At 38.4% G+C, this 25418-nt stretch overlaps 1 protein-coding gene across 1 annotated transcript in view; it reads right to left on the reverse strand.

Moving 5' to 3' along the window:
• Positions 1-8442: 8442 nt before the first annotated feature.
• The window catches only part of DHRSX (dehydrogenase/reductase X-linked), a 161017-nt gene continuing 144041 nt past the window's right edge, over positions 8443-25418 (reverse strand). Inside the window, exon 7 of the mRNA XM_058837074.1 lies at positions 8443-8904. Coding sequence (XP_058693057.1) covers positions 8707-8904 — 198 coding nt within the window. The 3' untranslated portion in view covers positions 8443-8706. The remainder of the gene's footprint in view (positions 8905-25418) is intronic.

Here is a 25418-nt window from a genome sequence, read left to right on the forward strand (position 1 = left end):
GACCCCAGCAGTGTGATGTGGAAAAAAAAAATTCTAAGCAATGAATCCTCTCCTATAGTTGAAGTAATGAAGTCATCATTGTCAAAAGGAAAATCTCTTCTATGTACAATTGCTATAGATACAGAATTTAATTTTCAGAGCAGAATGAAAGACATGCCTTTCACTAAAGGCTTTTTCCCTGAGCTTGTTTAAGAAACAACTTCATTGTAAAATACTGCACCACCAAAATATGAGAAACACAGTTGTATTGATCCAGATCACCTCAAACTTGAGTAAAATTTGGAAGATTGAGTATTTTAAGATTTTAATAATATTATTGCCTTTTCAATGTTATCTAAGTTAAACCTTTGGACTAGACAGCTTCAGCTTGCCAAAAGAAATCGTTCAGAACCTGTGTTCTGCAGGAAACACCTGCATCTTGGGTTTTTGTTCAGACACGAATTGTACTTTTCAGTGTTTCAGACAATGAGATGGTGGTAAAATGGTTTCTGCTCTACAAGAAGATGGGTGATAAATGCAGCAGCAATTGTGTATCAAGTAAATGTGGTATGAAATGTGGTTTAGAGTTCCATAAAACAGATGGTAATGCTTCTCCTCATAATAAGCAGAGAAGCTGTGAATTTGCAGCTTGAATTCAGTGTCCAGGAATAAGACACAGCAGGGCAAGAGGGAGTTACAATACTGCAATCACAACTGCTCTGCCAAGTGACTGTGTAGAACAAAACTTGTTTCCATCAGCTCTGGGAGAAGAGCCCCCCTTTACAGAGGGCCATAAAGAGAAGTCACATACGAGAGGAAAACAGAAGCTAAAAAAAAAGATTAATACTAAATTATAAAAAAGAAAAATCTCACAGAGCCTAATCTGCTTTTCTAAATCACTGTTAGAGCCAACGTTTGTAGCCAAGCTGCTGAAGCTGAAGTACTGTGTAATTGCTGCGGGATCACTTCACTTCAGAGGTGCAGAGCAATATGCATTTATCCTGCTAGTTCTGTCTGGGATGAGAGAGAAACATCTTCTGGGAGATTCTGTCAGAGTGATAAATAACAGAAATAATTTCTAAAACAAAGGAAATTACTGATTTGGTGAAATTTGTTATGTTACAGATAAAGCAAGTCAATGTGCATCATTTTATCTATGACTTCAGCTGCTGAGCTAGGGCATGTTTTCATGATGTCAGTGCTCTGACTCTCAGTCCCTGTTGAATCTCCTGACTCAATAGCTCCAGAATTTTCTCAAGCACTCTTTAGTGCAGATTTAGGGCTTTAATGGTGGAAATAAATCACAATAAAAGAAGCATTTAGAGTTCTATTAGATCATGCATCTTGAAAGAAATCAAGTGGGCTGTATTTACAGGATAAGGCTTTATGTGTCTGAAAAAAGGCTTTTAGGATCTCCAAATCTGAGTTCCTCTATGATGCTTCAGGGAAGGAGGTCCATATGGTCTCAGGGCATAGGAACAGAAAAAAAAAGCTGGACTAGCGAGGCTCTACTACCAGTGTATATCAAAATGAGCAGCTAAAATCTCAAAAGCAGGAGGAAAGTTGAAAAATCAGATAAGATTCACAAAGAGATAAGAAGACGGTTGCAAAATGTTGAACATGACTTCCAATAAAAGATTTAAAGAGCTTGATCAAGCTAATTTATCAAAAATATGCCAAGAGATGCCTTCTTCACTGCCTGTCCTTCTCCTCCAGGATCAGAACATGGGTTCTTCAACCCAGCAGATAAAAGTGTAACTACATCAAATAGCTGGGAGCTGAAAAACTACTCTGATTCAAAAATTAAATAAAGCACCCTTTTTTTTTTTTTTTTTTTTTTTTTAATGGAAACATTTTTTTGCTGGAAAGAACATGTCTAAGGTGTTCTGTTTCACTGGAAAATTTTAAACTTGGGCAGGCAACTGTCTAGAAGTGGAATCCAGCTAGCTCAAATCAGAGTTAAATGATCTTTGTTGTGCAGAAGATCAAAGTTACTGTAAATTAGCTATGGTGCCTTTTGAGATAAGAACTGGGGGGGCTAAGGGTGGGGAGAGGAGATGGGGGAAGACAAAAAAAAAAAAAAAAAGACCAGAAAAGGAAAAACTTTCTTCTCAGGCAGTTTAAGTGCATGGAGAGCTGGCTGAGCCAACAAGAGCTCATACAAGTCCTATGAGGAGGAGTGGCTGAGGGAGCTGGGGCTGGTTAGCCTTCAGAAGAGGAAGCTCAGGGGTGATCTTACCACCCTTTAGAACCACCTGAAAGGAGGCTGTAGACAGGTGAGGGTTGGTCTCTTCTTCCAGGCAACCAGCGATAGGACAAGAGGACACAGTCCTAAGCTGTGCAGGGGAGGTTTAGGTTGAACATTGAGAACAAGTTCTTCACAGAAAGGGAGATCAGATGCTGGAATGGGCTGTCCAGGGAGGTGGTGCAGTCACAGTCCCTGGAGGTGTTAAAGAAAAGACTGGATGAGGCACTCAGTGCCATGGTCTAGTTGACAGGGTGGTGTTGGGTTCTAGCTTGGATTTGATGACCTCAAAGGTCTTTTCCAACCTAACTGATTCTGCAGTTCTGTGATTCTACAATGTACAGGTACTGGACATTTTCCTTAGGCTGCCAGTCTGTTTTCCCTCTCCTCTGCACATCCAGAGACATGGCATCATGACACATTTCCCACTCAAATAGCAATCAGAGGAATTGCCCCATAGGAGTATCTCACTGACCACAGACAGAGTCTAACTCACAGGCTTAGACCATCTATCCTGCTTTAGATGAATTTAAGTGAGATAAATGCTACTCTCTCTTCTCAATGCACCATATTAGTAAAATTTTTAGGTTACCCATGTTTTAGACTAATTTCTTTGAGACAAAGAGAGGGTTTAATATATTAAAATAATATACTAAAAGCATGAAGTATCTTTCACTCTAGAAATAATGCTCTGAGGCATTATCAAATTTAAATGATACAAGGTTTTTATAGCTACTTCTGCTATTAAGTTATGTGTCTTTGTACAGTGATTCTGGGATGTCTCATTAATTTCAATAGAGCTCTGCAATGTAGTTAAGAGAAAAGTTCTGTGCATTAACTTTCTTGAGCACAGTCTTATTTTCCTTGTAAAGAACTGACATAGTCTTCAATGAAAGTTTTCTCTGAGAAAAAAAAACAAACAAAAAAGCAGGATTTGGCCCTTAGCTATCATGTGCATCTTAAAATGAATTTATTCTTTTCCATCAGTATTGTTAAAAACACATGAGATTCAGCACACATCTTCAATATATGCAGATCAATGTCGACTAAATAATCAGTTCCATAAATGTGGGCAAGTTGAAATAAATTTTGTTTCTACTTTCAAAATAGGGAAGATAAGTGATAGATTAAATTGATTTGCTTGTTTGCAAACAGTGATGTTATTTGAGCTAATTTTGAGAGTTCAGGCAATGCCAAGATAGAGGGGAAGGAAATGTTTGTTGACCTGTATTCTTTGGAAAGGACATAAAGTTGCTTACCATCTTAATGTGTCTTTCATTCTGACTGTGAAGAGGTGACCAGGTTTAATATCACTCAAAAAGTACCATGGCCTGACTTTTGGCTCTTTTTTTTTCTTTACTTTTTCTTTTCTGAGATTAGGAAATCTTGTACTTCAAAGTGATTGGTTTCAATCTACACAGTTTGTCTAACTAAATGAGTCAGCGCTACATTTTGACTCTTCTTGATTGCCTGTGTGAAAGGAATTCTTGGCTAAGGTCCATTTTCAAAGGGAGAGAAGCCAACAAGTTTTGATGGGTACAATATAGAAGCCAGTAACTATATGTATTTGGAAACAGCACTCTTGGCCACTGGTCTGTTTTCTTCCTGTCACCTTTCTTCAGTGTTGCCACAGAAGATTGCCAAAGATTAGCACATTTGTTTTAAAAAGGAATAAAATTACCTTCAAAGAATTGTTTGTGGCTTACCCGTCTTGCCTGGCCTGATGTTGTACAACATATGTTTTGCACTGACTTCATCAGTTATTGCAGATGGGTCAGTATACTCAGCCTTCACTCTCTTAAAATCAAAAGAGTTTTATCTTATCTGTGACAGATTTCTTGTTAAATTCACTGGAATCTGATTTTTGTCCTTCCATGGTGGCAGATGAAGTGGAAACCATGTCACAGAATGAGCAAGGGCAGCCTAACACTGGAACTGAACAAGAGCCTGTATGTAGAAAATTTATTTAGGGTGAGCATTTAAATATTTGCCGTGTATTGTTATATTTAGAGTTAACACTACTGTGCATTTGGAAGAGGTGGCAGCAAACCTGATGTTACATAACAAAGTCCTTTGTTTATACAGTATAAGTTCTCACTGTGTACTAAAGTAATTGATTGCTGTGCAAAGAGTCAACTATGAAGTCTAAATATTTATAAAATATCATTTTGGAAGTGTGGCTGGTGGCTCCATATGTAGCTCCAAAAATCAGTATTGAACTGGAAGCAAGAATGTAGCTACTTCATTATGTACAAATAGCAGTGTATTCACACACAAATTATAGCACTTACCTTTTCAGTTTATAAATATTTTCCACACAGTTGACAAATAAAATAGTTAATTGTTGAGGAAATTATAATTTATTTTTTTAAAGAAATTTAGACCTCTTTTGTCAGCAAGTTATTTATTTCCTGTACAAGTTCATTGTTTACATAACCTTGCCTTATCAAATTCCTAGACAACTGCATTCATTCTCATAAGATCCATTTGCTGATCCATTTGTAAGATCTATGTTTATTTGAACTACCCTTCATAACAAGAGTCATCTTTTTTGGTCCTTTTTTAGAGGTTTTTTTTTTACTTTTAAATTTGTAATTCTTTCCTAAAAGAAAAAAAATGGTTTTACATGGTTTCACTCTCCTACCAAAGGCAGTAGGTTCAGATGACCTTGGTGCTTAGTGGATGCTTCTGTTTATCTCAGACTTGAACTGGTGTGCCTTTTTGTGACGAGGTAGAGGGACTTCGATTTCTGAAGTAAATAATAGCCTGGGAAGAGTACTGGCAGGGAAATATTCACTTTAGAAATTTTGAGCAATGAGTTACTCTCATACTAATCAAAAGAAGTGCTGTCATTGTGGACATGAGGGAGAATACGTATGACTTAACTGCGACTGACCTACTTTTCTTAGAAGCCTACCTGGCCTATTTGCTACTTGTCATGTCAGAGGCATCTTTTAATTATCTTCAGATATCAGATCTACATGTTCCAATATGAACTCACTCTCAGAGAGGATCTGCTTTCATGTTGGAAGGTTAACTTTTTAACCTTCAATTTACCATTACTTGTGCTTATTTAGCCTTTCTCTGCAAAGTTAAAGAGCTCTCAGGTATTTTTTCTATACCTATGTACCAACTACAAAGCCACCTCTCAGCAATGTATTCAGTGAAGTGAAATACAGCCTTGCTCAGATCTTTGGAAATTGCATGATCTTAAAATGTGAAATTAAATCATCTCTGACCATGTATCTCTGCAAAAGTAAAATCATTGTCATCTTTTACATGTTTCATATATTTTTTTTCCTATAAAGATATATTAAGAATTATTTTGGATTCTTGCAGCAGTATCATGAGTGATTATTCTCATTCACACCAAGAGTACTTTATAACAATACTGGGGTTTGCTCCAGATAAATTCATGTGCTTATGTGACATTGCAAAGCTGACACAGTTTTCTGCTTTTAGTTCCAGAGATAACAGTTTTGCAACTAGCTCAACTGTATTTTCATGAACTGCAATGCTCTAGAAATCCCTGGCTTTAGGATGCTTTTATTTTACCCCTCACTCAGCCATGTCTGTGTTCTTGGTTCTCACAAACCATGTTTTCAGTGTTTTAAACAGATTTCATTGGACTGGGACAGTTAATAATTTGGTTCAGATTACACTGAAAGTGTGACTAGCTGTCTTTACTGTTTGTTAATTCACTAATCTCTATGCCACTTGAAACTGATTGTGCAAATATTGTGGAGCTTCTAGAGAGTTAAAACTGATGGTAATCTCATCCCATCTAGTTTGAGTAATCCTGGACATGCTTACAGCAGCAATGATGTTCCATGGGAATGCTATGGCAACATCAAAATGTTGGCTGTCTGGCAGGCTTACTGCATCCTGTGCATGATCCGTGAATAAACAGAGGAATTTAGTTCCTGGAGTGTCAGTCTGGCACATTTCACAAGCACTACATTCACTTACCAAAAAAAAAAGTCAGCCAGTTATACAGAAAAAGTGCTATAGTGACGGAGTGATAAACCTCCTGCTGAGATATGAACCCTTGTATATGTTAAGAAGTTAAAAATAGATCATGCATGGCTTAATTCAGACAGAAAATATGCTCTCCCTCAATTTGTTTATTATTTTTGTTCCCAGATGCTTTTCTTTGTTCATATGATTTTTATTTTTTTTTTTGGCAGTGCATCTTTTTCCTAGACTCTGAACATGTGAGCATGCTTACTTCCACGTAGATGTGATCTTCCTCTGAACAAAAGGCTGGAGATAAGGTCACTTGGAGTGAAGTACCAAGTTTGAGCTAAAAAGCCCAAAAGGGATATTAGTCCAGGGTTCAGTGCATAGGAACATGTTCCTATTGTTTCTAGTCTGCTGCAAATGAGAGCACAACACTGTGTTTGCACTTGGTTCTCTCATGCAGTGATTTCCAGCTCCTCAAAATGAATACAAGCTTTATGCCCACCTATAAGTCACTTTCCCTGTGTATCTTGAGAAAAGGAAATGCAAGGACATTTATAGGATTATGCATGTTTTTTAGATGGCACCTAAAATCAACAAGATGGGAGTAGGGCAGACTTGACTCCATTAAAAATAAGACCTCAAGGTCCCTAGACACAGATCCCATGCTTGGAAAGGCTCACTGAGAAGAAATCAAAGAATCGCAGAATAGTTTGGATCAGAATGGAACTTAAAGACCATTTGTTTCCAACTCCCCTGCCATGGGCAGGGACATCTTCCACTAGCCAAAGCCCCATTCAACCTGACCTTTAACACTTCCAGGAATGGGACATCCACAGTTAATGTGGGCAACTTGTTCCCACATTATTATTATTATTATTATTCAGCACCCTGATAGTGAAGTATTTCTTCTTGATGTCTAACCTAAATCTTCTTTCAATTTAGAACTGTTACCCCCTCATTCTGTCACTGCACTTCCCAAACCCCTCTCCATCTTTCCTGTATGCCCCTATAAGTACCCTAAGGCTGCTGTAAGGTCTCCCCAGAAACTTCCAGATGTTTTTGTGAGACTTACAATCTTGACTGCAACTGTGCAGGGAAGTTTCACTGCAAATTATTCTCATGGTTTACCACCATTCCCATTAAAATATTTCTATCTTCAATCCAGTTTTTTTCTTTTAGTTATTTGAGCTTGTATAAATCCAGGCAATCTTTGTACTGCCCAATGTGTGTTTTATTTTTTAACTCCATGAATGTGAACATCATTCTTAAAGACTCTCTTTGGTAGACATAGGTAGAGTTCCCTGAAATGTCCACAACTGAAGTGTGTTCAAAACCGACAGCATCTGAACCAACTGTTATCCCACTGACAGGGGAAACCCTAGTGTTTGCTGAAAATAGCTTCATGAAGTATATCTGCTCCACACTCAGAGACAGTCAAATAGAATTAAAAATGAAACAGCTGCTAGGAAATTTTAGGCAAGACATACACATCTAAAGGAAAATACCCTTTTGCTCCTGTGTAAGTGAGATGAGTAGGCAGGGCCTACTGTTAAAAATGGCAAAGATACAGTTTAGGGAACATCTCCATGAAGAGGAAAAAGTGGGCTGGCATTAATTGCTGTCTCTTCCAAATCATGAACTCTAGTTCTGAAACTAATATGAAATAGGATCAAAACCAACAAAAGGAGGTGATTCTTCCTTTCCTTCCATGAAACTGTACATGAATGACTCTCCTTGTCAAAGAAAATTAATGAAACTTCAGATGCAACATTACAGGGGTTCAGGGGAAAAGGGGAGAAGTAATCTCAGCCCACTGACAAGACAATAGGTCAACTGCATCCTCTGCCAAAGCCAGTGTTGCCATTATGATGTCTGATCCCTCCTCACCTTTATAGGAGAGACGAACTTAAGCTGGAAACAAGTGAATTCAACATCCTGCTTGAAGAAGACCTTATTTATTACTTTTTCTTGTTGTTCTGACCTTCAGTTAATACCTCTGGATAAAAGCTGACATCTAAAACTAACCTTAAGACAGAAACAACATCATGATCATGAAAGCCAAATTTCTGCATTAGAACAAGCTGATGAAAGTGTCTTAAAGATTAATGAAGCTTAAGAAAATAAAGCTGCAACTTTTAAAACTGATTTGAAAGAGTAACTTATATGTACAAAGGTGGTTTAAGTTCAAAACCTCCCAGAACAACATGCTCAAGCATTATTTTTGTTGAACAAAACAATGAAAACTCATCTCTGCACATGTTTAAAGATTGTATTTTAATCACGGACTGAAACAGAATGATTTACAAAACTGATGGTTAGATTTAAAACCAACCACTACACCTTTCTGTGGGAATATTTCCCCCACACCCTAGCAGATTAGGGATTCAAGTGAAGTACAGAGCTGTTCACGTTTGCCTTTGCGACTGAACAGTGATTTCCAGGATGATGACTGATGCTGCAAGAATTCGCCTAAGATGCTTTTCAATGCATTTTATTTACCCAGCTGAAAGTGGCTTCTTCTAGGGAAGCCTGCTGGCTTCATCAGAAATCCCAACCATCTTGCAGCTTTCTGTCCAGAGCCTTCTCTGCAGCTCCTCATCATATGCTACATCAGCCGACTTTGTCCTTTCCTCATTGTAAAGGTAGCAGCCACCAGCTCCTTCCAACTCAGGCGATACTGCTGCATAGATGGTTGTAGAGGCTCCCTCCTCTGGAGTCTGCAGAAACAAAAAAACCCAAATTCAAGTGAGGCAGGTACAGCAGAAGAATTATATTACCACCATAGGACCTTATCTGTGACAAACATCTTCCTTAATTTTGCTTTGCACTTCTGGTCCTTATGCAAACCCAAAGCAATAATTAGAAACCCACTTATTCAATTGGGAGGGTCAACAGTTCTATTTTAAGATAGCTTAAAGCCAGAACAGATATATGGATAACTTCAGTCTATTTTTTCAAGACTTGGTCAGATGGAGCATGCAAAATAATTGCTTAGCTTTCACAGTTAAAGCTAATAAACCCAAAAGCAAACACAAATATTAAAATCCTAGTTTAATTATTCATTTAGCAAGGATGAAAGGGTCTGTGCTCTGTGTTAAGATGAAGGCTCTGCTGTACATGCAATGTGTTCATTGTAACCACAATGTCACATGAGCAAAGGATCATGGAAACCATGACAGCCAATTAACATTCTGCAGTTCAGTCCAAGAAGCCAGGTAAATGAGGGAGCTACATTTTAGACACAGCACAGTTATCAGGGTTCTTCTCTGTCATAAAGAAAAATGGTGAACAATCTATAATGTCTGATATACCACAAATACTAAAAGAAAATTAATAAGTGAATAGCTTAGAGTGGTAACCCCTTTCATCCTGAGAATATGCAAACTTTTTACATTCTGCATTCAGAAGGATCACACAGCTACCACTGAAATTATTTCCATGGTATTTTTATTCTAATTAAAGGACCTATTTAAAACACAATATTTGTTATGCTTTGCCTTTATCAGTAATATAATTATGATCAATGCCTGCTAGGTAAAAATGTATCATTTTGCTATCCTTGCAGTCATTATTTGAGGCATTAACAGTACTGATGCTGCTCAGAGATTTTTCTGCAGCACCTGACAGGATGTCTTTCCCTGAAGAACTCACTTGATGAATAAGACAGTAGCGAACAGGTTACTCAGTGCCTTATAAAAACTAATAAATCTAAGTAATTGGAAGCTTTTTGTTATGTTTGGGGTTTTTTTTAGAAAATTATTTTACTAAGATATTCTGTCTAAAATCACTTAAAAATGCTCATTTACCTTGGTTTAGTACTCCACTACGACTACTACTACTACTTCACCCTTCTTTATCCTATGGAAATTAGTGCTATTCATACCCAGTACATTATGTAAATAACATAAAGGAACTGAACAATTCTTTGCTCACAGAGTGGCTAATATAATGATCAACTATGAACAGCAGTATAAAATACCTTGATATTGTAAAGTAGCAGAACAACAATGAATATGAGCATTTCTATTTCATACAGCTTATTCTGGATGACAGAGAAAAACAAAGTTTTTCTACATACTCTTGTTCTCTACTTAAAAAAGTAGTGACACAGATAAACCATTACTTCATGTGATGGTTCACTGGACTTTATGTTCCTGAGTTTAACAGCTCTCCAGCACAAACAGGCATAAATGTCAATATCATAACCCCCAAATCTTCATGACAACAGCTCAGCACTAAAATGCTTTGGAAAAATTTGTGGGTCTGTGGGTGGAATTTATGTGATTATGTTCTTATGAGCAGGGCTCCCTACAGCCTCGGAGACTGGTCTGTATAGATATTGTTACAGCATCAGAAATAACATACTGACTTTCCTGATTCAATAAGATTCTCCCAGGATATGCAGAATTTTTCCATATTTTTACTATTGATGATATGCCAGTTAAGTTCCCCACCAGTGGAAATCTATACCAAGAGGGTGGTCAGACACTGGAGCTGGCTTCCTAGAGAGGTGATGGGTGTCCCAAGCCTGTCAGTGACATCTGAACAGGAATTTGAACACTGCCTTTAAGAATGTGCTTTATCATTTGGTCAGTCATGAATTGGTCACTGCTGTTGTAGGTCCCTTCCAACTGAAACAGTCCTATTCTATTCTATTCTATTCTATTCTATTCTATTCTATTCTATTCTATTCTATTCTATTCTATTCTATTCTATTCTATTCTATTCTATTCTATTCTATTCTATTCTATTCTATTCTATTCTATTCTATTCTATTCTATTCTATTCTATTCTACTCAAAATAATATAAAATATTTTAAATAAAGGTTATGCACCAGTTGAAGGTGCTTACACACCCACACTGTGACTTATAAGCACAGTAACACTGACCATCCATTGAAGTCAGCTTGAATAACTCTTCATATGATTTACTTTGCTCCTCCCATCCACCATATATAATATGCTGAGTTGAAAGTCCTTTGCAAAATTCCTATTTAGCTTCTACCACCTGTTGCTAGAAGCAATTATCTAAACATGCAAGGAAAAAAAAAAGCAACTCTACACTATATTTAGGAATTAGCCATCACTTGAATTGTTCAAGGCTAAGTTGGATGAAGCTCTGAGCAGTCTCGTCTAGTGGAAAACGTCACTTCTCATGGCAGAGAGGTTGGAACTATATAGTCTTGAAAGTGTCTTTCAACCCAAGCCATTCTATGATTCTAGGTATTATGGAAATACGATAAGGAAAAAAAGTTTTTCAGCGCAACAGAGAGTGAGTTGCTTGTGTATGACTAATGAATCGTCTTATTCCATCTTCTGAGTGCTTAATTAATGATGAAAGTTTTAATTTTCCCTTTCTTTATAATCTCTTCATTGTTTTGGCATGTTTTCTGTTTTAATGAAAGTAAAAATTAAACCCTGCACCAGGAGTGCCCTGACCTTCCTGCTGGGAGGCTGGCCTATTTATCTTGAGAGGCTGGAAGTAAAGCATAGGTTGCAATGCTTTTCTGGATCTTGTCCATGCCTACCATGACAGCAGCTGCACATTCATACACACATAGTTGAGACTCTTTCTGGGAAAGCATTGGGTCTACTACACCCCCAAAGATCAACTGCAACAAATAAAGACACACAGACACACGCAGACATCCTGTCTGTGCACCTGTGCCTGAGGACCTCTTGGGAAGGGCAAAGCTGGCAACAGGCTGCAACCACTGGAGCAATTAATGTGTATCTGGACAAGAAGCAGGATGAATTGCTCCAGCAGAGGCAGACTCACTCCTGGTTGCCAACTTTCCATTGAAGAGCTTTTCTTTTACCACATGATAGGCCATCAAAAGATGAGGAGGAACCACAAAGCCCTTGGAAAAGAAAACAACCATAAACAGGAGACTACTGTCAAAGCAACACATCTGACCCACCCTTTGATGCCAGTGGCCTTCTAGGAAGGGGAGCACCCAGTAAAGAACTGGAGAAATCCCCAGCCAGTGGACAAATATCTTGAACCATAAAACCCCAGAATGTTTGGCATGATGCTCTATACAAACAAATGATGAAAAAACCCCAACTACACTACATTAAGGAATTAGCCATCACTTGAAGTGTTCAAGGCCAGGTTGGATGAAGCTCTGAGCAGCTTGGTCTAATTGAAGATGTCTCTTTCCATGGCATGAGGGTTGGAACTAGACATACTTGAAAGTCTCTTCCATAAAGTGCTGTATCAAGAGTTCCAGGTAGACAGGAAGTAATAACTAGTATAATCCAAATCACAGGGGAGGATTCTCTACACATTGCCAGTGTAAAAAAACCTTAAAAAACAGTAAAAGAATAATATTCGTAGGTTCAGAATCAGTAACATTTTGTTCATTACTTGACTGGACTTGTCCTAAGAAAAAGGGACGCCTATAAATTGCACAAAGGTTCTTCAGTCTTCAGTTCCTAACATATTGGTGCTAAATTTCTTTTTTAATTAGATTTTTGTTTACAAACTGTTATATTAGCATCCAAGGAATTCATGTCTTTGTAGTATACAAGTAAAAATGATTGCTGCTTAACTTTTTCCTAATGAAATTCTGAACCTGTATTTCCCTTTGCATTTAATAGTATTGATCACAACTTTTACTTTCTTTTTCAATTAACTATGTTTGTCTTCAACAGTAAGTAAAGGTCTGATTCAAAGTACACATCTTTACTCCTTAGATGTATAAGTTGTGGAAGGAGAGAAAACATAGCATGCAACCAGCTTATTTAAGCAAAATGTAGCCTACATAAAAATGACATTATTTTGACACTATATATTCCCAAAGAAAAGGCCTTTTACTTTTTACAGAAGCTATGTTTTACTTTTTACAGAAGCTAATTTTTTTTTTCTTTAATATTCATCAATTATAACTCATTGACAAAGAATAATTTTCTCTCACTATGAAATGGAATATTCTGTTCTAGGAAAACTGGGACAAGTGCTAAGAGGGTTTGTATTTTAATTTTGCTTTTTTAGGACTTGCTAGTTCATGCATTTTGATTAATGTAATTTTCAGGGGCATATAATTTTGTCCTACTAGGTGCTAACTCTTGCAAAATGTGTTAGCTAGCAATAGTCAGTTCCTACAGCCATGTTGCCATGAAATGTTACATCCTTTCCATTTGTCTAAAACAGGTGCAACATCTTAACTCTAGAAATCTTGTGTTATCAGTTACACATGATGGCTTTGTGGTACTTTCCATGATAATCGATTTCCACCTTCACCTGAATTCATAGCTCAGAGTCCAGGGTAGACAGTGTGTTATGTTCCTCAGAAACCACAGAAAACTGGACAGAAAAATTAATAGGCTCCTATAATTCCTTCTCTGTAATCCCTTAATTTTCTCAGTACCACTTGCAGCAACTACCAGAAAAGAGTGACAACTGTTTTGTGTCTTAACTGTGACAAATAGCTCGAATGGACAGCATGCATATATGTCTATTTGTATTGGCTAACAGAGTTTGCCATATGATTGAAAGAGCAGTAGTGATACAAGCCATGGTATCAGGGGACTTGTGACTTTGGAATAGCTTCCCCTCATCCCACTCAATCAGAAAATTGTACTTGAATTGTATTTCATTAATTCAGGGTTCTGCCATCTTGAGAGATTATATGAGAGAAAGCTGGAAACAAAGGACAGACAGCAGCTGGCAGAATCACTCACACATTTTGAGATATGCGCAAGGGGTCAGAGAGATGTGCACACAGGACTGCCTGGTAAGCTGGAAGATCACTTAATGATGAGAAAAAACATGTTAAAACATAATTTGTGCCGCAGAATACATCAAGTATTGATGGAATAACCCTCATCAGCAACATTAGGTAGACTGCTGTAGGAACTCTGATCAAAAGTGAGCTTATAACACTGGTCTTAGCTCATGTACCATTCATTAAATCATGCACTTTTCAGTTCATGTGGAAAATCTACGCATGAGCTAATGAGTTAATGAGCTTGCAGATGTTTTTTTGGTTTGGTTTCCTTTTTGCCACAGGTGTTCATGGTGTTTGCTCTGTGGCTTCACTTTTTTAAATGAGTGAGCCCCATCAGGCCATTCCTGGAGGGGGGGTAATAAATTCCCTGGTTCCAGCTAGGAAAATGCAGAATGCACTGAACAGGCCATCTTCTGGGCATCAGTACTCAAGCACTTTTGCTTGTGTTCCTTTGCCTTTCTCGATGGTAATTATTCTGATAATATTTTTTTAAATGCTGCTATATTACTGACTTGCTTCTGTACTGAAAAATTCTGTGCATGCAGAGTTTTCTTCTTTTTCTGTCTTCCTTCAGGAAAGACAATGATCATCTGTGATACCTGAACAGTAAAATGCATATACACTGTATGGATTAGCAACAACAAAGAGAACATGAAATTACCATTAGCTGGTACAGCAAAGTCTTCTACTTGGTGGCAGCTAGTGGAGGGGTGACACCCAAGTCACCTTCAATGCACTGCTTGATTCTCAAGAACAAAGGAAAACACAGAACATGGAATAGTTTGAAAAATTTCAGAAACAGAGTAGCTGGGATCATGTTCCCATGAATATTACAGCAAACAAGCTTGTGAGAAGCAAATTACTTTGTTCTAGAGTGCACTGATTACTATAATCTGTGAACCACTGAATCATCTCAAAGCCAGGTGTTTTGGGAAGACACTAGGTTACTTTCTGCTGCAAGAGTCCAAGGTGAAATAACAACAGTTGCTGTAGAGCCACAGCCTCCAGGTGAAGACAGGGGTTATGTGTGCTCAGTGTGCATTGTGTAACTTGCACTGTCTAGACCTCCTAACAAGATTGCTGCTTTGAAAATTCCAGACAAAAAGTAATCTATTGAAATACTGAGTGTGAAGAAAAGGCTAGAAAGAAAACCACAACACAGTGTGTGGACATGTTCAGCCACCTTTGATAAATAAGGCTGCAGCAGCTGACTTTATTTCCTGGTGAGACCAGGGGCCAGGACCTACTGTTGGGTCCCTAGGAAGCCAAAGCTGCCAGAGAACTGTGTCAGCACAGCTTTTCAGTAATCTCTGCCTTCACTCAAAAGCCCTGGTTTCCATTTGCATTCTCTCTTTGCTTCTATTCTTTCATATGTAGCTTGCTATTATGCTATTTCTATGCAATTTCTGCCTTGATAATAGACTAGAAAGATATATTTTATTGAATATAGTTCTCCCTAGATATCCAGTCAGCACCACCAAATTAATTTCTCTTCAATCCCCAACTTGTGGCAATGAGAATTCTTTAATAAATTAACTCCATAATAAAATTCTTCAGATTTTGTCTTTGAAAGAAATAGCAGAAATGGCTCAGTTAAAGTGTGAAGCCTTTCTCCTGACAACATTGTGACCACAGAGAAATAATTTCTTAATCAAAGATATAAATATATAAGAAAAGAGAAAACTTTGATGAATTAGGAGCACAAAGCAATTTTTACACTAAAAATGCATCAAAATTTGGAAGGAAATGAGTTTTTATAATCTGAATAATTCATGACTATTTGGGGAAAAAGAAGTTTTCCCTGAGCACAAGATACTGAAAGAACAGAAGCAGTGACAGCTAGCAAATAGACACAGAGAGTATCAAATCCCAAATCTCCTTTTCTTTTGAAAGCAGATTTTCTGGAAAGACCTGAAAAAAAATTCAGGTACACAGAGAGACTGGGAAGTCCCATCTTATCTTCACATCAGTTCCTGCATAGGTGGCTGGGATGCCCGTAGATAAGGCAGACTATGGAAGAAAGGAACTGTCCTCAAAAGACTGTCAGGGTCAGCCTGTTGCTCAGGGAACCCAAGAAGCAGGCACGCGCCCAGGCTCAAAAGCCTCATTTCCCATGAATCTTTCAACAGAGTTGTCTGTGGAAGGTTTTAATTGGTTTTGTGTCAGAGATACGCCTTCTGAGAAGTCTGTTTTGCTGAAAAATGGTTAAGTAGCTCTACTCTGAAGCATGGGGTGACTCTTGCTGCAGATTCAAAACATGAGCAAAGCTTTACTGAAGAAGGCAGCTGCCATGACTCTGAACCCTCTGCTTCTAAAGCAGCTACTTCAGGATAAGCAGGTGTGTTGCTTCTGGCTGGGGTCGAGTTAACTTTCTTCAGAGAGGCTGTGTTTTGGATTTGTTCTGAACACAGAGTTGATAGTATAGAGATACTTCTGTTATTGCTGAGCAGGGATTACAAAGTCCCAAGGCCTTTTCTGCTTTTTACTGCCATGCTGGCAAGGAACTTGGGGTTTGTGGGAGGTTGGGTAGAGTCACAGATGTGACAGGTGATCCCAAGTGACCAAACAGGTATTCCAAACAATATGACATCATGTTCAGGATAGAAAGTGGTGGGGGGGAAAAGATGGGGGGATATTTGGAGTCACCAACACATGTGATGGGCCCCAACTCTCCTGGAGATAGCTGTCTGCCAACGGGAAACAGAGACTCAATTCCTTGTTTTCCTTTGCCTGTGTCCATTAAACTGTCTTTATCTCAACCCATGGGTTTTATACCTCTTACCCCTTCTATTCTCCCCAGTCCCACTGGTTAGGAGTGAGCGAGCTGCTGCATGGGGCTTGGCTTCTGGCTGGTGTTAAACCACAACAGGACATCATGGGTCATGTCAAATAACACAAGATATTTGTGTTCTCAGGCAGCTGAATGAAGCTTCTTTTGGCTGGCCAGCTTTCTGGGCTACACTGAAGAAAACAATGTTGATTTCAAGGAGCAGCTCCAACAGTGAACTCACTTGTAGGTAATATAAATAACAACATATATAAAAATTAAAAATAATAATACATATAAAAATAATAAAATTATATTTTTGTCTTAATTTCAAACTTAATGTCTCTCAGGTTAGAACTGCAATATAACATTGGTGATGTGAACAGGACTGTTTGTGGATCCATATTTTGCATTTTCTAAGATATTGAATATATCACTAAAAGAACAATATTCACTTTTAAGCAATTTTAAAATAAGAACAAGAACCCAACTTTACATTACTGAATTTGAGCAGGGACTTGAAACTTTGGGTCAAAGTCATTAATCATGATTAAGTCCTTTATTCATTTTGTCAAGTGCATTGAGGAACATTACTTTGCCTGGAGGCTGATCCCTAAGCTTGCTCTGCAGCAGACAGCGATATCTTCAAAGTCAGAACTGAGATATCGCTGCAGCCACTGAAATCACATTACACTTGTTACCTCCCTCAGCTCGGTAACTGTATGCAAAATTTGACAGATAGGAGCCTGCTGCCCCAGACATTGCATAAACATACGACCAGAGACACTCACTTGCTGGAACATCCAGTCTCTAGGAAATAAGAAAGGCAATAATAGGCAGAGAGAGCAGAGAAAGTACATGTACTTCACAAAATACTGAAGCCTCTTCTGGGAGCATAACACTCTGTCTGGTTAATGAGTTCTCTGGAAACCAGGTGATGTCCTGCAGCCACCTATTGCTGAGGATGCCTGAGTTAAATCACTGAGAATTGTCCTGGATATCCTCACTTAATCTGGAATTTTCTGCAACATTTCTATTCAGAGGCCCGCAAGAGATTTTTTGAAGCAAATGTGCAGGTTAGAAAAGATGAGGAAAGAATGAGTCTCCAAAATCCTAATCCTGATGCCTAGTGTGTAACTCCTGTGTTTGTAAAGGAAAACACACCATTTATTTTTTTACTTCCAGCTTGAATTTTCATTGCATTATCTTACACAAGTACATAGGTCAGCTTTAGTTCCTTGAATTCTTTCAAAGAAAATAGATTTTAGCAATCAAAACAACACAGTAAAGCACACAGAGGTATTTGAAGTGGTAGCTGCAGCTGCATTTTTAGCAGCCCCAGAGAACAGGAGACACAGCAAGGCTCAGGGTGCTGAAGATGATGCTCCTGAGTCCATATACTTCTGAACAATTTATTACCTGCCTGCTCATGAAAAGTAAAATATCTTTGCTGGCTTCTAGTGAAAATATATATAAAACATATATATAGGGGACTATATTGTAGCCCCCTACCATCACCTCTACTTTTTTACTTACTGTTTAATATTTGACAACTCACATATCTTGTTTTCCCTTGTTAGAAAATAGAAACTGACACATCTCCCACTTCACAACTTTCTTATAATGACTGTTATTTATTTTTTAATTATTATAAGAACTCAGCATGGGCATAGAACTCCTAAATATTTAATAGAAAACCACAATATAGAAAGCCTTTATGAACTATGATGAGATCAAAAAAGCAAAAAGACAGACAAAATGAAATAACCCAAAATTACATAAGCCAGCAGCTATTTCACACCCTCTTCTGTTTTAAATTGCTATAACCCCCATCTTGCACCCCAAACAGCAGCAGGACTATTTCCAGCTGTGGGCTCAGCCAGGTGGAGGAGGGCTGGGAGAGGGTGGTTGCCAGCCTTGGTTTCCCAGTGGAAGCATCTCCTGAAAACAGACAGGGGAGGTGTGAAAGTGCAAATCCTTTCCTGGATCACCAGGTAAGGTCAGCAGAGAATACTTCTCCCCTGGGACTCAGGTAGGTCATATGCCTGCACTGCCAAAGATGAGGACCAGAACTAGTGAGGTGCAAAATCTAACTCAAAATGACTACAGGGTGCTACATTAATAGCATGCGAGATGAAAATATGTCTGGGAAGATGGGAGAGATGAAAGCAAAAGTACACTTTCCCCCAAATTTCTTAGGTCTACATTGCAGTGGCATGCTAGCTGGGCTGTAATATGTTCTGCTGATGGGTCTGCTCCACACAAAGCTCCTGCATGGATAAAGACCTTTACCTTGCAGTGCTTATCCTCACCCTGAGACTCAGCCTTTGTCTCTTTGTCCCTGAGCTGCTGGGAAGAAAGGAGTTTAAAGCAGACCACCAAATACCATTGTTGCAGTTCAATCCCAGCTGGCAAGTAAGCTACTTACTCCCCTCCCATCCCCAGTGGGATTGGGAAGAGAGTCAGAAGAAGATAAAATCCATGATTGCTCACTACCAACTGACTGAGGCCCCCTGAGCAGCAATCAGTGGCTCCTGGCCAACTCTCCCCAGTTTATACACTAAGCATGATGTTCTGTGGTATGGAATAACTCTTAGGTCGGTTTGGGTTGGCTGTCCTGGCCATGCTACCTCATGGCTTCGTGTGCATCTTCTCACTGGCAGAGCACAGCAAACTGTAAAGTCCTTGGCTTAGCATAAGCGCCACTTGGTGACAGCTACAACATCAGTGTGTTATCAGCATTATTCTCATACTGAATCCAAAACTGTACCAGCTGCTAAGAAAAAAAGTAATTCTATCTCAGCCCAAACCAGAAGAGAATGGTCCAAACAGGACCAGAACTGTCCGTGTCTCAGATGCTCTGAGTTTCTGGTTTTTATAGAGTTAGTTTTTATAGTGCTTAAGTTATAGTTTCACAATATTCCCCAGATTGAGAGGAGAAAGTCCAATCTGGAAGACAGATAAAAGTGGTGGGGAGGGAAGGAATCTTTTTCTGGAAATTTGTTTCACATAATTCCAGTTTCTGGAAATTTCATAATTTAATCTTGAATGATAAACCAAAAAGATCTAAACAAGAGGATTAATTTACATCTGTTCCTAGTAACATACCATAAAGATGGGAAACGAGAAGACCAGACTTATTTTCTACAGTTATTTTAGTGGAAGACTAGAATTAAGTGAGAGTAGCTCAGATTTTCTAATCATATCCTTTTAATAGATAGCTAGTTAGTTAGTTCAAATAAGTAATTACAGATTTTACATCCTTGATTTTGCCCAATAAACTCATGGCTTTTCTGTTTAAGAAATAAAACCCTTGAAAAATTACAGTTCTCTTCATTTTAATTAAACTCTATCAGGAAGCAGCTTGTAAAAATAAATAAATAAATAAATAAACAAATAAATAAATAAATAAAAGTAATCTTGTAAACAGAACTGCCATTTCCCATTTTCTATCACAATACTATCAGATTGCTAAAGTCATAAAATAATGGATAGATTCTGAAACCATACCATTATGGAGCTGTCTATATAGCTTACTCTTTGTTTCCCAAGAGAAATTCTGAATTTAAAGGCAAAGGCTACATTCAGTTGTAAATTGGCATATCTGAATGCTTATTAACCAACCAGAATCAATTTGTTTTTAACAAAATAACCAAAAATGCAAATGTAAAGGATGACTGAATCTGATTATTCAAATCAAGTTTTTTGTTGTGTAGACTGAAACTGAGTTTAAGCTCCGTAACTTAAATCCTTTTGTTTAAATCAATCAACCCCAGGGATCTTCACTATCTGCAAAGGAATCTATTGATGGCTTAAATTCAGAAGAGACCCAAAGAACATGTATAACTTTAGACAGGCAAAGAGTGCCATTGATTTCAATGAGATTAGTCTCTCAAACTATGTCAGAGAAGCTTTGAGATATAATATCTTTAACTGCAGAGCTCATTAGACAGAGAGAAAACATGCAGACCCCCAGCCACATAAATGATTCCCAAGGTCTGAAACAGAAGCAAAAAACTTTCATCTTGAAGACAGTTATTCGGGAGTTTAAGCTCATCACTTTTAATCAACCAAATGGTCTGAAAGAAGGGCAGCCTGGTACTCATAATGCAGAGGAGGATATAAGCCTATGGAGAGGTGATATTTTTATCAGTATTATCAATATTATTATTATTATTCATTTTCAGGGGCTCTAAAGGAAAAACAAGCATCAGTTCCAGTGGAACGGGTAAAGGAAAGCATGAAAATGCATGTACATAAAACTGCTAACTACTGTTAAGTAGAAAGACACAGATCTACTATCCACTGAAAGTTTCAAATTTAATACCTAGGCTTGAAAACCTTCATTAAGGTAGCAGATGGAGTAAAAAAAAAAAAGCATATCCATTGCAAAAGCCAGGATTGGACTTGGTGACAGATGTGGTCCTTGCCATGTTTTTTTTTCCTTTTCTGGATGACAGAAGTCACAGCAGAGGTGTCACATTGCTGTACAGGTGACACAGTGTACCCTATTCCTGTGACCACACTGACTGTCCCGGCTTTTGCTGGAGGAAGAATTGGTTCAAATTCCAAAAATGAGATCCATAGAGAATGATCAAATCTCATTAACTGAAACAGGACAATGGAAAACTGGAAAGAAGAAAACCATTTAATCCCTTTTACACCAAACATCTTTCCCCAGAAAACTATCAAAAAAACCAAAACAACCACCCAGCAAAAATAAATGAGTTGTGAAGCATGAATGTTAAAAAGCCCAGCAATCTTCCTGAAAGTTTTTTTATTCCTTTTATTTCATCTTCAGGTATCTCCTGTCTCTGCAGAATTTCTGACCGGGGTTTTGATACTGGGCTAATTCAGGGCTTGGGTAGCCATGGCCCAGAGGCTTGCTCTTGCAGAACGATTGATAAACAAACTAAAACAGCAAGAATTAACCTTTTCATTAAGCTCCCCAGGAGAGTTCCTGTTGCACTGAAATTCATAGGGCATTTTGACATAAAGGTTAGAGCACTTGTTTAGAATGGGAAAAAAATACCGTGAGGTTTTTTGGCTTAATACATTTTACTGATTCATCTGGTGCTGAAATAATTCACTTTATTTAGGAAGCACAATATTGAACTATGCTCTTTGGTAGTCTCATTTTGTGACACACATCCTTTGGGCCTGATAGTTCAATCAATGAGCCGCCCCTACCCCCGCTCACTTGAGGTGACACACTGCAAGCAGCAAAGCTCCAGATGATTAAACTTCTGCTTCCCAGGAAAAAAACCAGCTGAATTAATGCAGAACTGTGCTAAGGTTTAAGCAACTGCTTTTAACTTGGAAAAGCACAGGCTGAGGTCTGAGCAGAGCTCGAACACCAGTGCTATCCCAGCCCTCCCCTCTGCCTCTCCTGCCCGCACAGCCGCTTGATTAAAATTCTGCTCTTCACCTGCAAGTCTGTGCACCTCTGCAGCCGCCTATTGTTATTTAACGTGTACTTCACAGTGGAATTGAATTGTTCCAATCAAGATTAGTTTCTGTTTCTCTGCGTGGTATGCAAAGCATGTCTACAGACAAAACTTTCATCCATTTCTCCACCTGCCTTTTCATTGAGCCCCACAACAATCTCACTGACAGTCCCAGTGCTTTTTTATTCCCTTTTCCTCACGCATTCCTAAATGCCTCTTGCTAGGCCCTCACTGCAAGCTGAGTGTGGCTGCCACATCAGTGTGCCACTTGCCCCCCTGGCTCAGATCCCTTTCTGCAGCCCATATGTTATCTGGAGGAAGAAGGGGCTCAGGGTAGAGGGGCTTCCCAGTGCAGCACCAACAATCACCCTCCTCAGGTCACCCATCCATGTCACTGAGCCCCTTCAGAAACCAAAAAGGGGTAAAAAGCAGACTTCAAAGAATAAGCTTTTGGGGTAGATGGTATTTACAATCTGTGGTGCAAACAAAGGAGCAAGCCCAAGTCTTATCATAATAGAAAAAGAAGAGGAAAATACCATATGAAAACTTGTGAATACATTGACCCAGCCAAATTGACAATTCAGGGGAAATGGGTCCACAAGCAGTGCCAAACTCCTAGAGCAGGTCAGGCAACAAGGCTCCTCTTGAAGCAAAAGAGTGGTGTTCCACTGGTTACACAGGATGTTACACTGCTGGACATGTGGGGCAGCAGAAAAGGATTGCGGGTGAGGCCGGTCCCCAGCCACCAGCATCAGCCACAATCCCTGCTGCTGCTTGGCCCTTGCCAGGGCACAGGACACTCCTGCAGCTGGGGGACAAGCTGCAAAACCCCCTTTACTCTGCAGATCTGCTGAGCTGATGTGGCTATAAGGATGCCACAGTCAAAAAGCAAGGGTTTCCAAGCAGTGCAATCTTTGTATAAAAATAACTTAAACTGGGTTTTATCAATTGCATAAACTCCTTGTTGTCCAAAACAAAAATGACCTTTGCTTTTAAAACTGTGTTCAATAAAAGATGATCCCAACTGATTGTGAACTTTGCAATGTCTGTAACGTGGTTTAGGGAAAAATACATTTAATTTTCCTAATAGCTGCTGACAGTCTGTGAAACAAATAGTTTTAATTATTTTCTCCTTGGTGAATTTCAGCTCTCATCATTTAATCAAAAAGTAGCACATTACCAACAATTGAGATTAAATGGAGAGACATACAGTAGGGGAAACAGGAAATTACATTAGCACTAAACAGTGACAAATATGTCCTTCTTATTGCACCCTTGTCCTGATACAGCAGAACATTTGCAATGTCCTGATTAAAAAACCCTTTAAAACCCAAATGAGCCCTTTAGACTTTTCCCATTTATCCTGAGACTTATGGCTAATGAAAATCTTGATGTGGTCTCTGCAATTAAAAAAAATCATAATTTTAAGGACTCTTTTTACTTGTTGATGAACAACATACAGACCTTACACATTGGTGTAAAATAAGTGCTAGTCATTTTTTTACTGGCACTACTGATGCATGAAAATAACTACACAGCTAATCAATAGGTAATGACTGTATTTCAGGAGTAATGCTCTGTTCAGAGGAAAAAAATTACTGCAATTCACAAACAATTATTGACATCATGAAGCACATGAATCAATGCCCACTAGACATCTGCACGTTATTTAAAATTTCTTCACCAATATTTGTCTTTGTTCCTTAGTCCCAGTGTAATGTTTGCTGCCTGTTACCCTGTGAATTTATTAAAGTTTAGAGAGAATATATTGATGACAACTAGAATAAAATGTAAAAGCTAGACTTCTGATGGATAAATCCAACTACTAGCAGCGGCATGACTATTACTGGAACGCTGTAGCCATGGGATTCCATGCAAAGCTCTTTCTTGCAAAAGACATTTTTTGTCATAGGATGATCAAGACCTCACCTCTTAAAGGACCAGTATAATTCTGCTGGAATTCAATTTTTTTAAGTCTTCCTCATTGCATTTTCTGCCTCCAATGGTTTACTGCTGAGAGCAAGTGGAAGGACATGAGGTGGCCAGAGCTGGAGGTGGTGTGCCTCACAGCTTACTGAAGTGTACCAAGGAGACAGATTTATCACTGGCTCCTACAGGGAAGCAATGAATTCCCACTGGCCTAATTCTCTAAATATAGCCATTTGCCTTGTTTTTATTGTTATCTCTGTGTAGAGCAATGGAAAATCATGAAACAGTCCAAGGTACAAATCTGAATTCTTATTTGTTAACGCAGGGGAGAGAACAACACAGCTGTTCTTCACATACATAAACAAATATCTGAGATGTACAGGCCAGTGAAGAAGATGATTACCACTGGCTCTCACAGGTTTTCTTTTCGATTCACATGTGGCTTGAGACATGACTGGTTTACAGCCTGATATGATACTCCTTGAGGTTTTAACTGCAAATCAGTTCTGCTTAGCCCAGAACAAACATCTGGTCCTTGCTTAGAAAATGAATTGAAACAACATCATGCCTGCCATCAGAGCACAGCTACTTGAACATCTGACAACAGTTACCAGCAGCACCTGATGGGAGGGACAGATTTTCAAAAGAATACATGCCCAGCTGTGACTAGAAACATATTTGGGTGTCTTGCTACAGTTTTGCATAAGAAAACAGTAATCATTTTTAATTACTAATGTAATAAAATGAGAAAAATAAGTTTGGCTCTTGAAAAATCAGGGGCATTCCTCTCCTAGTCTAAATTAATATTATGAAGAATTTACAAATATTTTCAGATGACCACAGCAGAACAAAAGCATGACAAACAACAAACATAAGCACTAAGAGAAATCCAGAGAGATAATAGCACTAAGGTACACATCTTTACACAACATGTTTCTCTAAGGGAAAATATATCCCTGAGCCAAATATGCTCTTTAACTCCTCTGAAAATATAAACTCATTTCCAAAGAGCTCATTCAGGGTAATTTTTATCCTTTTATTTAGGCAAGCACGAGAAATCATAAAGTAAGACTGAAAATTGTCTCAGCATACACCTCATTTGCAAGTAGTAGAGAGCTGCTCAATCTCGTAAAGCTTTTGTGTTGAAAAGGAAATAAAATCTAGACAGTACTCTGGCTGGAGCTAACTGCTGCTACATTAAATAAGTACAAATAAAACTATTTCAAAACTATAAATGATGAGGTAGGCTCAAGAAATAGAGGTGAGAGCATAGCCCAGAATATATTCACATAATTTAAAAATAAACATTAAAATTGTATTTATGGGGTGATGAGCAGGAAAGGAACTGCTCTTCC

This window comes from Poecile atricapillus, chromosome 1, assembly GCF_030490865.1.
Source record: "Poecile atricapillus isolate bPoeAtr1 chromosome 1, bPoeAtr1.hap1, whole genome shotgun sequence".
Taxonomy (NCBI): Eukaryota; Metazoa; Chordata; class Aves; order Passeriformes; family Paridae; genus Poecile; species Poecile atricapillus.